The sequence below is a fragment of the Gasterosteus aculeatus genome, chromosome 13, assembly GCF_964276395.1.
Source record: "Gasterosteus aculeatus chromosome 13, fGasAcu3.hap1.1, whole genome shotgun sequence".
In the NCBI taxonomy this organism is placed as follows: Eukaryota; Metazoa; Chordata; class Actinopteri; order Perciformes; family Gasterosteidae; genus Gasterosteus; species Gasterosteus aculeatus.
The window spans coordinates 9,381,213-9,396,047 of record NC_135701.1 but is presented as its reverse complement, the minus strand read 5'-3'; the positions used below and the strand labels follow the sequence as shown (position 1 = coordinate 9,396,047).

The following is a 14,835-nucleotide window of genomic DNA, read 5'->3' as shown; positions in this document are numbered from 1 at the left end:
GCTTTTATTGCTAGATGTCATTGTTAGTTACTTGATGAGAGATTTTCTCTTGTCTTATGATCTGTTCATCTTTTTGCTGTTCCGATCAAAGGAAAGTCCTCTAACAGCAGCTTCACTAGTTCTAAATCATCACTCTGATCTCAAACTAAGGACTCATGGTAGAATAAGCTCACCTGATGGAAAGAAGAGCGTATTTCCTAAATACTAACTTTCTTATAAAGGGATACATCCTGATCATTATTATGTTCCATCATACAATATATGCATGCTGATCTAGCTGTATTTGCACATTTCCTTTACCATTCTCTTTAAATTAAGCAACAATTGCCATTTTTACATTATTTTTCTTCATGCTAATCAGGGTTGGTAAGGAGGTCTACAATAAGATTATTTAAAATCTATTGCAGAATCCTATTGCAGAAAGTTGTGTCTGCAAAGTGAATGCAACACAGTGGTGACAGATTCCGTAATTAACTTCATCCTTCTTGTCTTCCTGTCTGATGGCAGAGAATCGATTCAGCACCAGTTCACTTGATTCACAATTTGAGAGTTTGTTGCAGCTGTGGTCATTTTGGAGAGCAGCCAGACAGCTTTGGATTCTTGCCAAAATAGCCAATTTGCCTTAATCCTGTACACTTGCTTTGTGTTTACAAGCATATTGGCTCACAGAGCGCTCATTGGAGTGCGGTTACATTTCACTGAACTGAGTTCAGTCTGGATTTTGTTCCACTGATTTGACTCTCTTGAAAAATTCACGGGAACGAATGATTAGCAGGTCAGATGCATCATTTGTAGAAGAGAAAAAGGTTCAACTGAAAGGCACAAGATCACCTGACAAAGAGGAATATTTTATTAATTGTTAAAATTAGGAATGCAAGGAATCTTTTTTTCAAGGAGAGTTCTTTTTTACAAACACAAGAATTAAAAGAGGAAAAGAGAGATAAGATCTCTACCATTTAGTCAAACCGTGCTTTTTACTTCCCGTGAGGAGCGCTCTTCAAAGCTATCACTGAGTGGAGGTGATTTGTTCTAATGTCTCTCATTTAAGGTCCCCTGAAGCAGTTTCATCATCCTGCTGTGTTTCCATGAGAGATGACTAGTCCCGGACAGATACCTGCATGGAGAGACGTAGAGATAGATCTAGTTATTGCTTATTTAACATGATCCTTCAGAGGTTGCATGAAAGTCATTATTCAACAATGATTGAAGATCGTTCATTATCATTATGCAACATAGGATTGCACCAACAGAATGCAGTTGGAGCCCATTTGCAAACATGAAAAAGCGAAACAGAAACAGTAGTACATTCCTGTACTTGATGTTTTAAGTGTGCATTAGGGGGGAATGTAAATAGCTGCAACCCACCAATTATCTTGGCAGACAAAATCCTAACGTTTTGAGCAACAAGCATCCTTGATAGAGTCCGCCTCCTCTCTTCCTCTCACTGGGATCCTTCGCTCTGTCCTGCTCATCCAGTGCTTCTTGAACCGGGAATCCACGATGGAGCCATGTCTCTGTAAACATGTAGGCACAACAGTGACTGGGCTCTTGTCGCAGGGGTTAGCTTGAATTTCCTGGTAGATCGGAGATGGTCGGGTAGTAGAATGAAATGGTCGTGAACCGGACCACCGATGCAGATGCCCAATGTAATATAGGGGAGACTTTGTGCGACTGCTGTTCACGCCGTGTCCATGTCAGGGTTTTAAGTCAAAAATATCTAAAAAAAAATGGTTCAACATTGGATATCTGTTTAGCAAAATGAGATTCAGGATCCTTCTGGATATATTCTGCTCCAGTAAAGGATCCATGAACTTAATATATCTGCAGGGAGGTTATAGAAAACAGTCTTTTTGGATTTAGGACAAGTGGGACCTGAATGTTGTCTTCTCACAATCGTAAACTAACCATGACCACAACAGGTTCATAAGGGAACTGTTGTCACAGTCTTTATATGTCCAAGCATATGAAAAAACAGCATTATGAATATAGATGTACACGTTCCCTCTTCTTCTTTGGCTCATACCATATTAGCTCAGGCAAAGGTTAGTAGGTGGCAGAGCTGTAGATTTGTGACGTGTTTGTGGTCACGTGCAATCTGACTGCATTACAGTGCTGTTACACGGTGCAATCTAATGGCTTTATGCATCTGAAGTGAGTGGTTTGTTGTCATGGAAATACACCCTCTGGCTTACGTGACTAAAGTTACTCCATATTTTATTTCTTGGCACTGACTTTTTTTTCCATCCCCACTACAGAAAATAAGGATAGACACATTTACAAATGAGTACTCGCGTTCGCTCTCTTTGACCGCCCATCCCCGCCAGTTACTTCGAGCTGGTGCGTGTGCGACTGCCAGGAGTGCAGTACGGGTGGTTGTTGCATGTTTTTGCCAAGCGAGATGAAAAAAGCAGTTGAACGAGTTTCAAGTAGTGATTGTCCACAGCTCTGGTTTGGATGCGGATCACAGAGAGGATAGAGCAAGCTAAGCGGAGCTATCCGTGTTCCCCCCTCGTTTAAATCCTTTCTGCGGCAGATTGGACGGACTCCGTCAATGACAGAAAGCCCCGCCAATCGATAGACAGCGATCCATGCTGACTGAGGGGGAGCAGGGAGCTACGTGTTAAGAGTCTGTGTGTACATTTCTCATATTTTTTTTAACCCTAAAGCTTTATTAGTCATTATTATCGGACTCAGTGAGGGCCGGCGTCATTCGGTTCGCTCACACATGCAAACTATCTCATTCAGTCACCATGACAATAGCCTCCAAACAAACAATCTGGAATGTGCAACATGAACACTGACTAAGTAATGTTGTTTCTGAAGCCAAAGCACATTTGCATTTGATCACACACACACACATGCACAACATAAACGCACTCGTGATCACGTTAGGTAACACTGATTTGCAAAATTATGACAAATGGCAATTAATTATTGCCATTAAGAGAAGAAAGTTTTGGTTTTAATTCTCTACCTCGCTTAAACATTTTTTAACAACATCACATTCTAGGATGCCGAAGGAAAAAATACTTCCGTCATGGATCAAGATGGATTATATCTCGATTTTTTTACGCAATTATAATCTAAATCTTTCAAAACAATCCGCCAATTATAATTTTTTTCATCTATCGGAACTTCATACAAAGTTGGTGCCTGCATCTCTTCGCCCCTCTGTGTACAGTACAGGTGATTGTGTGGTTTTGTGTCCCAAGCTGTAGTGCAGAACATTATCCTTCCTATATAAAGCTGTCGGGTATTTCACAGACTTTTTTCTTTTTTGTTTCTTCAATATTTTTAATGTAAATCATGTTGGGAAGGACTTGCAGGCGAGTGCTTTGGAAGGGAAGCTGCTTGTCAGGTACAAGGACGAGAAAGCACCGGAGCTGGTTGTCTTATGGATAAAAAGGGAAATTGGATGTGTGCATGTCTGCCCAGAATTCATCGTGAGTGTCAGCGCTTGCATGAGTGCCGATGAAAATGAACCCGGGTCCTTATTCAGATATGTGCTTCCTCCTCATTCCATCGCTGCAGATATTCTCACTCTGGCTTCAAAAAGCAGAAGTGCCCACACAAGCTCAGCTCCTATGTTATCACACAAAGACAGCCTAATACACAAGGCTTTCGGACAATAAAATAACGATAATTGAAGAATTGACAGATACCGATCAGAGTAGCATTTTTGTTTTATTTTGATTTAGCGACTTAATGAAGAAAAAGACAAATGAAGTAGGAATTGCTACATAATTGCTCAAGATGAGCTACTGAACATCAGTGCCGGTTTTCCATATATTTTTTTTATCAATTAAAAAGAAGAAAAGATTTTTAAGAATAAGCTCAAATGTGAACTAAATCCATCAAAGACATTCTAATGTAGCTTTCAATGAATGCGTATTGTTATATAACTTGTATGCAATGTTGTCGCTACGCCTCCAGCACAATTTGTCAATTTATTCGCTCAGTTTGCCAGAGTTTAGATAAGGTGCGTGATGTTTACTGGTAATGTGAAAGCAATTCATATTGCTCCGTCTATAGTGAGCGGACCTTGATATCAGGGCATTTCTGTGCAGCACTGTGGTTGCGTCTCAAACATCAAAAGGAAATTGATAATTGCATATGACAAAATCCATAAGGGTTACATTTGGGGATTTGAAGGAGATGATCAAGTTAAATGTGATGAAGATGTATAGCATTAAGTTAACAAACACTTACCATCATAAATCTTTGTGAAAAGAGTGTGAACTCTTAAAAACAGATCAGATGCAAGGAATCTGGAAAATCAGGAAAAGTTCCAGGACCGAGAGTTGTGTATTCACATGTTGCCGTCTGACACGCAAAGATTTTCAGTTTCCTACAATTAAAGTCCAATAAAAACAGGAACACCTTACATTTGTGAGCTTGAAATCCAATAAGTTAGAAAAATAATAAACATAACTAATCAATAATCTAAATGACTGATTGTTGGCAATTGATTTTGCTGACATTTTGAAACTGATTTTGAAAATCAGTTTTGTACTTAACTATTGATAATTATTTAGCATCTGGGTGAAACAGGCTATTTGAGTGGTTTACAGCAGCAAGACGTCTTATTCTGTCCACCGGTCATTCTTTATGCTCTAATATGCAATCTGTGAATAAACAGCAGCTCGTCCCTGATTGTTTATCAAGAGAACAAATCAGACTCAGTTAACAGTTACATGTTTTGGCCAAATTAAAACTAAATTGTTTTCAGATGCTTGCCGATGGGTTCTAAGACTGCGTTGAGGGGTCTTGCATTCTGCCTCTTTTGTTTTCCACTCAGACAGTTTACCGGCACTCAATACGTAATTGGTTGATACGACGACCAAAACAAAAATAAACTACAAAGGAACTACAAACTGCAAGCAAAAAACTGAACCCGCCGCCCTCAGAATCCATCTTCATTTGTAAACATCAGCTCAAAGACATTCTTTTAGATTTAATTGATTAATTGACTATTTATTTAGTGTAGGTCGAATAAAACAAACTCATCACCTGAATATCAAGTTTAAAAGAGTTTATGCTGGTTGTTGTTCAACCTCACCACGGTCACCGCCCATCTGCACAATATTTTTATTTATGGATAGATATGGACATCACAGAGGCATTAGAATTGTGACAGACAATAATGCCAAAGAACTAGATGCACTGTGTTTAGTGTTTGCACCAAGACGTTCATTTACACAGGAGGCTTTTTTAAGGGAAAACTAGTTAAATAAAAATAACAAACAGAACAAAAAGACACATCCACAAATGCATTGATCGGTACATACACGTTATTTTGTTTACCAGTTACCAATGTCCGGACTGAAAGGCGTCCATTTAAACTTTGAGTCGAAGGGAAGGGAGACGTTGCTGCGGCTCGTAGCTCCCCCAAGTGGTAAATGAGACTGTCACCATCAAGAGTGACCTCCGCTGCAAATGTGTGTATCATGCTTAAGCATATGTGAGCGTGAGCGTTTGTGTGCCTCATCAAAGGGTTTCTTTCATGCATAATCAGGCTGGTGCTTTCTGAACTTGTTCTGATGTGACAACAACAAAATCCTCTAGAAAATGACTCTGGCTGTTTGTAGCTAAAAGCCTGTTATCTGCCTCTCGACTTTAAGGGCAGATTAAAAGGAGCATCCCTATACTTTTTTGTCTTCTTCGTAATCGCTGCAGACAAATCCCCTCCTACTAGCTACAGAGGATGTAATTATACGAGGAGTGCTTTAAGTGTGAGACTCCTCACAGGCGTTTTTATGTTAAATATGTAGGGTTGTTTGTTTTGCTGCTTTGAAGCTCGAGTGTATTTCCACTTCTTTTGCCAGGTTTTCCTCTTATGTTGCTGTTATCACCTCTCTCCTCTGCCTCGCCTCTCATCTCCTCATTTACTGTGCCCTACTTGTTTCCTCTCATCTTCTCTGCTTCCTTATTCTCTTGTGTGTCCTCCTTTCTATGTAACTCCCCACTTGGCTTTCCCTCTTATTTCGTCCTCATCGTTCATCCTCTGTGCTCTCCACTTTCCTCCCTCATCCTTTACTAATTTCGTCTCCACTTCTTCGCTCACGCCTTTTACCATTTGCATTAACAGTCACTTAAAATTGTGTTAGTCTGCCTTAAAATATGGTAATGAAGGAAAATTCCACTACTGATCTCGGTGAAACACCTTTACAGTTTCAGCCAGATTGAAAAAGGATGTTAGGATTCTTGTAAAAAATAATTAACAGGCTAATTAAATTTTAAGAGTTGCTACCATTCCCTTTTTAATGAAAGAGGTCTCTGTCTCTGTCTAACCTCCGTCTAGACAAATGATCGTATTACACAGGCACCGGGGGGGGGGGCGCTTTCTGAAACCCTGCGGAACCTACAGCCGTTGTCATTTTGAGTCTGATAGGTGGTCTCAAGTACAAGAACACGAATATCAACGTAATTCAAAGCCTGTAATACATTTCATCTCGTCTAATGAATATTAATGTAGTCTCTGCCACTGTCCTGCTTTTCCATAAAAGCTATAATTGTTCAAGCTGTTTATTGTCATTATTTCCACCATGATATGCATTTCCTAGTTAGCTGATATTTTTTGCCGCCTGCTTGACAATACCTGTGTATAATTGTGTCTTTCTTCCTCTGTGTGTCCCCTTCAGCGGCTCCGAGCACCGACGATGTGGCTCTCTACGTGGGCATTGTCATTGCAGTGATTATGTGCCTGGTCATCTCTGTCATCGTGGCGCTCTTTGTCTACCGCAAGACGCACCGTGACTTTGACTCGGACATTATCGACACCTCGGCGCTAAATGGCGGCTTCCAGTCCGTTAATATCAAAACAGCCAGATCAGGTAAAAACACGTTCATTTTTACCCAGGATTGGTTTAAAGTTTCAAACTAGTAACCACGACCAAAAGCGACGATACTCCACGTGAGGTCTGCAGGTTCTTAATTACATAATGTGGCCAATGATGAGATATGAGATAAATTGGTGAACAGGTAGATGAATAGACAGTGCAGATGGATCTATAGATTTGTAGGCGGATATCAGATGTGACTGGAGGGAAATAAATAACTGTACCAGCTCAGTCCTCTTTTCCGGGCTTCCATGCCAGCGTCATATTGTTTCCCTCCCCGGCCTCCGGCTGTCAATCTTTGCTGCTTTGGATTAATCTCTGTCTCCACCAGACACCACTCTCTTCCATCAAGGTGTCTCTCTCTGTCATTCTTCTACTCTGTCTCACTTTTTCTTTCTCTCTGCACATTCAGGTCAATCACATTTCATGTTTATCAGCATCCGCATCCGCTCTTTGTCTCCGACTTGGAGTCTCTGTCTCTCCGCTGTCACAGTGACTCGTACCGCAACAGACAATCCCTCCGTGTTTGTCTTCCCGTTAAAGTGGAGCCGTCTTTCAATCTCCTCCGTCCGTGATGTCATACATTGCTCTGTCTTTAGGAAATAGATGACACAATATGAAGCACGCGGTCACGCACAGTGCTGCACCTGTGTGCATGCGTTTGATAGCTTTCTGGAAATGGTCAGATTGGACTGGGAATGTGGGTGAAAGAGATATCAGTCCAGGAACGCTGTGAAGGTTTGACTTTTCCTCTGAAGAATCTATGTTTGTCTAATAGTTGGCAAAAAAAAACTTAAACGTAAACTTAACAGCAGTAAAATAAATCAATGTACCACGTAAACCTCCTCAAAAAAGCTTCCATGTGGCGGCCGGCGCACACAAACAGGCATGCCCATAAATTTGCATGAATTATTGCTAATTAGATGGCTTGAAATAGATGATGAAATATCTGAAGCTTGTATTTAGACAGAGTGATGCTCAATCGTCCCCATTTGGTAATCAGGAGGCAGCATTTTCTGGTGCCCACACAGATTTCTGTTTTTTTTTAACTTTATTGAGGAATCTACAGGCAAAAATTCTGCATCTCTAAACACCTTTAAAAGAATACTTAAAATAGTTTACAGTAATGGTTGTCTGTACAATGTGGTTAATTGCCATTGAGTGATTAGAAGACAAGTCATGGTATACTGCAAAAACAGGAAAGTGAGGTCAGAAAGGAGGCGACTCAAATTTGTGAACAGAAAGCTGAAATCCTTTTGTGTGCGTGTTCACATGCACGTGTACGTCCGTGTGTGTTGGTTTGTGTTTGTGTTCACGGGCAAATGCTTTCGCATGACGTGAGATCAGGTGACATTTTAGCAGCAAAACATCGGGATGCTTCTCACTCAGCGGCGGGGCAGCAACTCAGATTATTATTAATGAAGAATTATGTCCCTGCATATTTCTCTCTCCCTCAGTCTTCCTCTTTATCTTCCTCTTCCTCTCTCTCTGCTGCTTTCTGTTAGTTGTTAATTAAATTTCAGCGGGGATGATTTGGCAGAAATACCCGCTGGCTTTAATGGTAAACAGACTGGGGATAGAGAGATGTGACGTGTGTGTGTGTTTACGTTGATGGTGGTACTGGTGATAATAAGGGATTTTTAAATTAGAATGGATGGGCTCTTGGCAGGATTGACAGGGTTTCAGACTAGAAGAACACATCTTGTATTGTTTTCAGTAGCAAGCTGACCGTCCTGTGTTTCCGATTCCAATTAAATCTTGCACATTGTTTTTTTCAAAGGGAGAAAGTTGCTTATGCAGAAGTAAACTCCTGCATAGTTTTAGTGCCCTTGGATTAGATTAAATGAGTATGAACTACAAAGGGTTGTGACAAGATAGCATTAAAAGTGACGGAACTGTACATCTCACAGGGTCACAATCAATCTTCTTTGGTGAAGTAAATCTCTGTGTAGGTTTGTTGATTTTTCCAAAACAATCAGTAGGATTTGGCAGCATAATCTTTTCCAATTAGCTAGAAGAACATTGTGGCAGACAGACCTGACTAAAATCAAGTCATTGTTGTTCAAAAGTGATTTCACTGCAAGGTATTTGATTCATGATGCTTCATGATTTAAAAAGAAAAATGTGTGTGTTGTTGATGATTTCCATTAATTCCCATATGCTTCATGTGGTATGTGTGCGTCTCTTGTTTGCATGTGTGGGCATGCACTGTGTAGTGTGTGATGTGCTATTAGTATGCAATAAATGTTTGCTTATGTGTTTCTCTAGTGCCCATGCTTAACCTTGCAGATGTGTTTTATTTATGACTGAGCGTCTTATACGTGTGTTTTTAAGTGTGTGTGGTGTGTGCTTGTGTGTGTGAGTGAGTGAGTGGGGCAGTGTGTGTGTGTGTGTGTGTGCTTGCGGTGAAAGGTTTCCCCATTAGTAACTCCAGAAGGCGCAGTGTAAAACATCAGTGTACAAACAGCAGTTGACTCACTTGCCTATAGAACAGTATATAAGTCATAACAATTTCCATTGCTCTCTGGTAGATTTGCACATTAGGGTCTTTTTTAGTCTGATTTCAAACGGGGCGTAGTGAGTATTTTAAAAATAAATAGTGATGTTATTAAAGAGTGACAACTTTTCGGTGAAGAGTTTAACAAATTACACAAATTAATGCTCTTCTGTTATTACACATTTGTTTTTGTGTTTATATTGTATGCATTTAAATATTATATTATAGAAATATTTATACATTTCTGTATACATATACAGTCTCATATTTAGATGCCTACACAGTGAAAAACAGACATTTGCTGTTCATGTTGTATTCTGTGTCATTAATATCTCCTCCCCTGTATCTGCTCCGCTCCCTCCATCCCGCTTCATCCCGCCAGCCGATCTGCTGACGGCTCCTCCTGACTTGACAAATGCAGCCGCCATGTACCGTGGTCCGGTGTACGCCCTCCATGATGTCTCTGATAAAATCCCAATGACCAACTCCCCCCTCCTGGACCCACTCCCCAACCTAAAGATCAAAGTGTACAACTCATCCGGTTTGGTCACACCCCAGGACGACCTCGGAGGAGACTTCACATCCAAACTCTCTCCCAAGGTAAAATAATGCATGTATTCCACGGTCCAATGTCCAAAGACACCGAGTGCAGTTTTCAGATCCTCCTAAAGTGAGGTAAAGTAGGAGGTACTAAAACGCGGCAGCTATCTATTCCCAGTCCCATAAATACAAAACCAAACACTATCAGTGTACAAACAGCTCAATGCCCCAGTTGTCTCCCTCTGCTCTGACTACATGCACATGGTTCGCATACCAGTTGTCACAAATATAGATGAAACCACTCGTTTTCATCGCTGCGCCTTTCTTCGGGCCAGACTAGAATGGAATCCACTATGTCACCTTTACAATTGAATATCTTCTCTGTTCATATTGTCGTTTTTTAACTGTGGACTCTAAACCTTCTGACCGAACGTGCCTCGTTCATGTTTCGGATCTTCTCTGCTTTGGTCTGGTGTTTATCTTTAAGACATTAAAGCTCGTTTTTGTCATCTTTGTGTGAAGTGGAGCAAACAGCTGAACGTTAAGTCCTTATTTCACATCTCACCGTGGACATTTTGAAAGAGAAAAGTCAAAGTAGGTCATATTCTACCACCCAGCCTGAGGTGGTTAACGTTAGATCCACCCTGTTCTCGTGGCCTGCCAGCCCAATGGCAGCGCTGCCAGGCCGATGCAGATAGTCCCCGCGATAGTCTTGATGAAAGCGGTAAACCTGTAGTGGAAACGAGAGCATTAACACTGAACCGTTAGCATCTTTTTTCTTTCTTCATCATTAAGCCTCCACAAGAAATATTTCACATGCTGATTATTGTTACATTGCAAAGCGAGCTGGAATAGTGGTGAATCTCTGCTCTGCAACAACAGACAAACCTGACATTATGTTTTATACACCGTTTAATACAAGACTTTGATATTCACCCAGTCTCTGCTAAGCAGCTCCCCCCAGTTCCGTCTTGTACGTAATGCAACTCTTCTTCTTGTTTTTTGATTCATAGGTGACTCAGTCTCTGTTAGATAACAGCGACACCATGAACCTCCGCAACCAGAGCTTGGCCCGAACGCGAGACCCTTCCTGCACCGCTCACGGATCCTTCAACAACCAGGGAGGACACCTCATTGTACCCAACTCTGGTGATGTTCTACTCTGATTAATCTGGTTACGGTTTAATGATGTCTTTGTGTTCGGACGCGAGGCAAATGTTAAAGGGGTTGAAACCAAGTCATGAACACATGACAAGACATCAAATTAACTAGTTTCATTGGACTTATACTAGGATTTAAAAGCAGTAGGTAGAACAATAATAATTGGTAATGGATAGGAAGCAGCTCACATAAGCTGTCAAACAATGGAGCACAATTCAGTTGATGATATATTCAATAGAAAGTTCTATAGGGGGTTAAAAAATGATGATTCAATAATTAATCAAAATGTAAAATGGGTAGCCCATTCAATAATTCAGCTACTGAAAGAATCCAATTAATCAAATGATCCAGTGATAAAACTCATTATTTTTGTCCGCACCTCTCCCCTGTCTTCCCCTCTGCAGGTGTGAGTTTGTTGGTTCCAGCGGGTGCTGTTCCTCAGGGTCGGATATATGAGATGTATGTGACTGTGCACAGGAAGGACAGCTTGAGGTAAGTTGTCTCACTCTCTCTTTCACTCACTTTTTATCTCTGCGGCTTTCGTGCTTCTTTGCGGTTCCTTGTTTCCTTGTTTCTCTTCATCTCTGCATATCCCTCTATGATCTTTTTGTGTCCTTGTTTTTCTTTTCCAACACTTCCCTATCACTTTCCTGGCCGCCGGCTTCTCAGACCTGTTTGCGTGGTGGCGTGGGGAGGCGTTCGCTGTGTGGTATTGGCTTAAGATGCACAGCAGTGGATACTTCATTGCTATTTATAGTATATAGTGCATCAAGGCACACATTACAGCAGGTGGTGATTCATTCAGCGGGGTCAGCTAATAACGGATTTCCTATAGTAGTGCTATAATATAAATCGAGAAGATTATAACGGAATTTCTTCTTGCACATGAATTAATTAATTAACGTGATAATCTGCACCATAATCCACCAGAATTTACAGCAGTGTTTACTTAATTTTAGAATAATTTACTACCCAGGTGTAGAGCTCATAATCCTCATGGTTTTCTTTTTCACTTCATGCACTGGGATAGATCCCAAAAACAAACAACAAGTTGTTTACAGCGTACGCTAACAGATTAGTGGTTATTTTGTGATTACTCTAATCCGGTTACCTGTGACTGATGCAAAGCTCTCTGTGGGACAAAATACAGCAATTCTCTATATTCTAGCTGTTGTGTTAAAATGTAATTGGTTTACGTTTTGAAAAAAGACCAGGAATCTATTTGAAAATGACCTGGCACAATGAATAAATGGTGACATTAAAGAGAAAAATATGTTTTTCATAAGTATTTTTAAAACTCACTGTTTAGGGAAATGGTTAAACTGTGTTTGCATAAAAAGGAAAAAATAAATAAAATTGAAATGTGTCTCGAGCGCCAAACATTTTCTAATGCAGCCTTTTAACTCTGCTGATTTGTTCCATCATGAAACTGCTTTCTGCAAGGTTCTATGCAATATAGTTATGCTTGCAATTAATCTTTATAGCATTGGGGGGTATCGCATAAACTGAGCAAATAAAACCCACCCATCAGCTTGGTTTAATGCCACAAAGGTAAAGAGAAGAAATGGTCTCTTTAATCGTTTGGGCTAACTCCGCCCGCTCTCTAGAATAACCAAGCTTCAGGATGCTTGTTACAGTTCAGTTCAGGCATTCTATCCCCATGCATTCATTCCAGCCACAGCCAGCTCGATAACGTCAATAATAGTTAGCCCCCCTGCAGAGAACTACAGTAGTTCTGAGAGTCAAACCTCCTCTCGGTCCTCTGTCTTCCTCACTGGCAATACTAAAAACTCTTTTCCTTTTGAATTTGAAGCCCAAATCCTGTGGTTTAACACGTTAAGATCAAACCTTCAGGTGTTGATTAATAAGGTCAAATACATGACCTTATTAATCAATTGCAGTGTGATTTATTAAGGGTGACCTCTGCATTTGGTAAGACAAATGGTTTGGTTGTACTGCTTTTCTCGCTTACCTTCTACCTATGTGAACCCATCAAGAGTTAATAATGAACCCCGTCCACTGAATCCATAGAGATTACTTACCCCCCCCACACAAAGTGGGCCAGAAAATGTCTGTATTTGCATTATTCCCAGTCAATACATACAGTATGTTCAGCAACATGAGAGAAGATAATTATCAGCTAATGGATAATATAAGAAAACACCAACATTTTCATATAACAATTTACATATTTATAACAATGTTTAAGGATGTGGGTTTACTTTTCAATTTACATATGAAAAACGTCTAGACTTCCATAAACAAGACTAATGGAGTTCACTATGTTTGTTTTTCCTCATTTTTATTTATAGAAACAGTAGCTAGCAAAATGCAAAACCCAGGTGGACAGTTAAATTAAAGTAAGATCCAACTATTAGTAGATGAAAATATCAGAGAATAAAACAGATCAGTGCTGAGTAGCACGAACATTCAATCAGAGGATGATGAAGGTGCTCAGCGGGGCTTCAGTTCAGCCTCAGCTGGAGTCAGTGGTTCACAGCTCACAGGCTGCAAATAAATGAGTTCTTACCACAAGCTCTTATGTTTTTTTTACAGTGGACTCAAGTATTGGGAACCCAATTGCTAACTAATATAAAGTACAAAAGAGTACCAGTAAATGGAGAAAATATATGAGAAACAAGAGTACATCATCCTATACAAGAACAGAAGTAAAGTCAATAAAGCGTCATGCAGCTTGCCCTTACGTTTAATGTCTGTCTGCAGTGCAGCTCTATCGTCACTCTTTTCTTCGGGTGTGATTTGTCTTCTCCAGACCCCCGGTGGAGGACATCCAGACGGTGCTGAGCCCAGTGGTGAGTTGTGGACCTACAGGGGCGCTGCTGACCAGACCAGTGATCCTCACCATTCACCACTGTGCTGATAATGTCCAGGAGGACTGGCTCATTCAGCTGAAGAACCAACTGGCCATGGGAGAGTGGGAGGTGAGAACAATCCAGATGTACACACAGCCAGACCATTGATATGTACACAGTGTGGCTGAACACAGCATGTTAACACACACATGCACATATAATATGCACATACGTACGTTAAGAATAGCCCACAATACACATACACACATGTAGAGAGAGAATGAGAGGGAAACAAATGAAAGGAGAGAGAATTCAGTAAACACAAAGTGCCTACAGGCTAGTCGACAAGCAGGGGGCTGAAGACTCCTATCAGAAGCAATTTGTTATGCTCCTGCCGTCCTCTCTGTCTGTCATCTCTCTTCTTATGTTTCTATCCCTCCTTTTTTTCTACCCTTCTCCCTCCTCCTGAGTCCCAGCATGAAGTCTCTACCTCAGTAATCTCTTTCTGTGTGTGTGTGTCTGTCTCCGTGCGTGTGTGTATCCTCGTGTGTGGGTGTGGGTGATAAGGCTGTCTTGCAGCATCACTGTGTCTACAAGGCCCCCATATTCTGTCTTGTGCTGCTTATCAACGCTTAACACAATGTCTCTGCACAATTAGCCATGCATAAGATTGTGTGTGTGTGAGAGAGAGAGACGGGGACAGACAGACAGCGAGAGAGAGAGAGAGAGAGAGAGAGAGAGAGAGAGAGAGAGAGAGAGAGAAAAAGGGTTTGGTGCACAGTGGGTAAAGACGAGAAAAATGAAAAGTGGAATTTCATCAGGATGTCGATTTGTTTTTCTCTTATTGCAGTAGAACCTCCATTTCCCATCACAAACTTTTCTCCAAAACAGGCAGAGGGAGGTAATTGAATTCCTCTCACATCAGGGGGAAGCAGCTACAGTTGTGGTTACCAGTAATAACAGATTCATACCATATTGCTTTCCT

General features: G+C 40.8%; 1 protein-coding gene across 2 annotated transcripts in view; it reads left to right on the top strand.

Annotated features, from left to right (window-relative positions):
* Positions 1 to 14,835, top strand: part of LOC120830846 (netrin receptor UNC5C) — a 147,326-nt gene that overhangs the window by 121,504 nt on the left and 10,987 nt on the right. For both annotated transcript variants that reach the window (XM_040195792.2, XM_040195791.2), the window contains 5 exons: positions 6,642 to 6,833; positions 9,719 to 9,936; positions 10,890 to 11,025; positions 11,442 to 11,529; positions 13,811 to 13,979. In XM_040195792.2, coding sequence (XP_040051726.2) covers positions 6,642 to 6,833; positions 9,719 to 9,936; positions 10,890 to 11,025; positions 11,442 to 11,529; positions 13,811 to 13,979 — 803 coding nt within the window. The remainder of the gene's footprint in view (positions 1 to 6,641; positions 6,834 to 9,718; positions 9,937 to 10,889; positions 11,026 to 11,441; positions 11,530 to 13,810; positions 13,980 to 14,835) is intronic.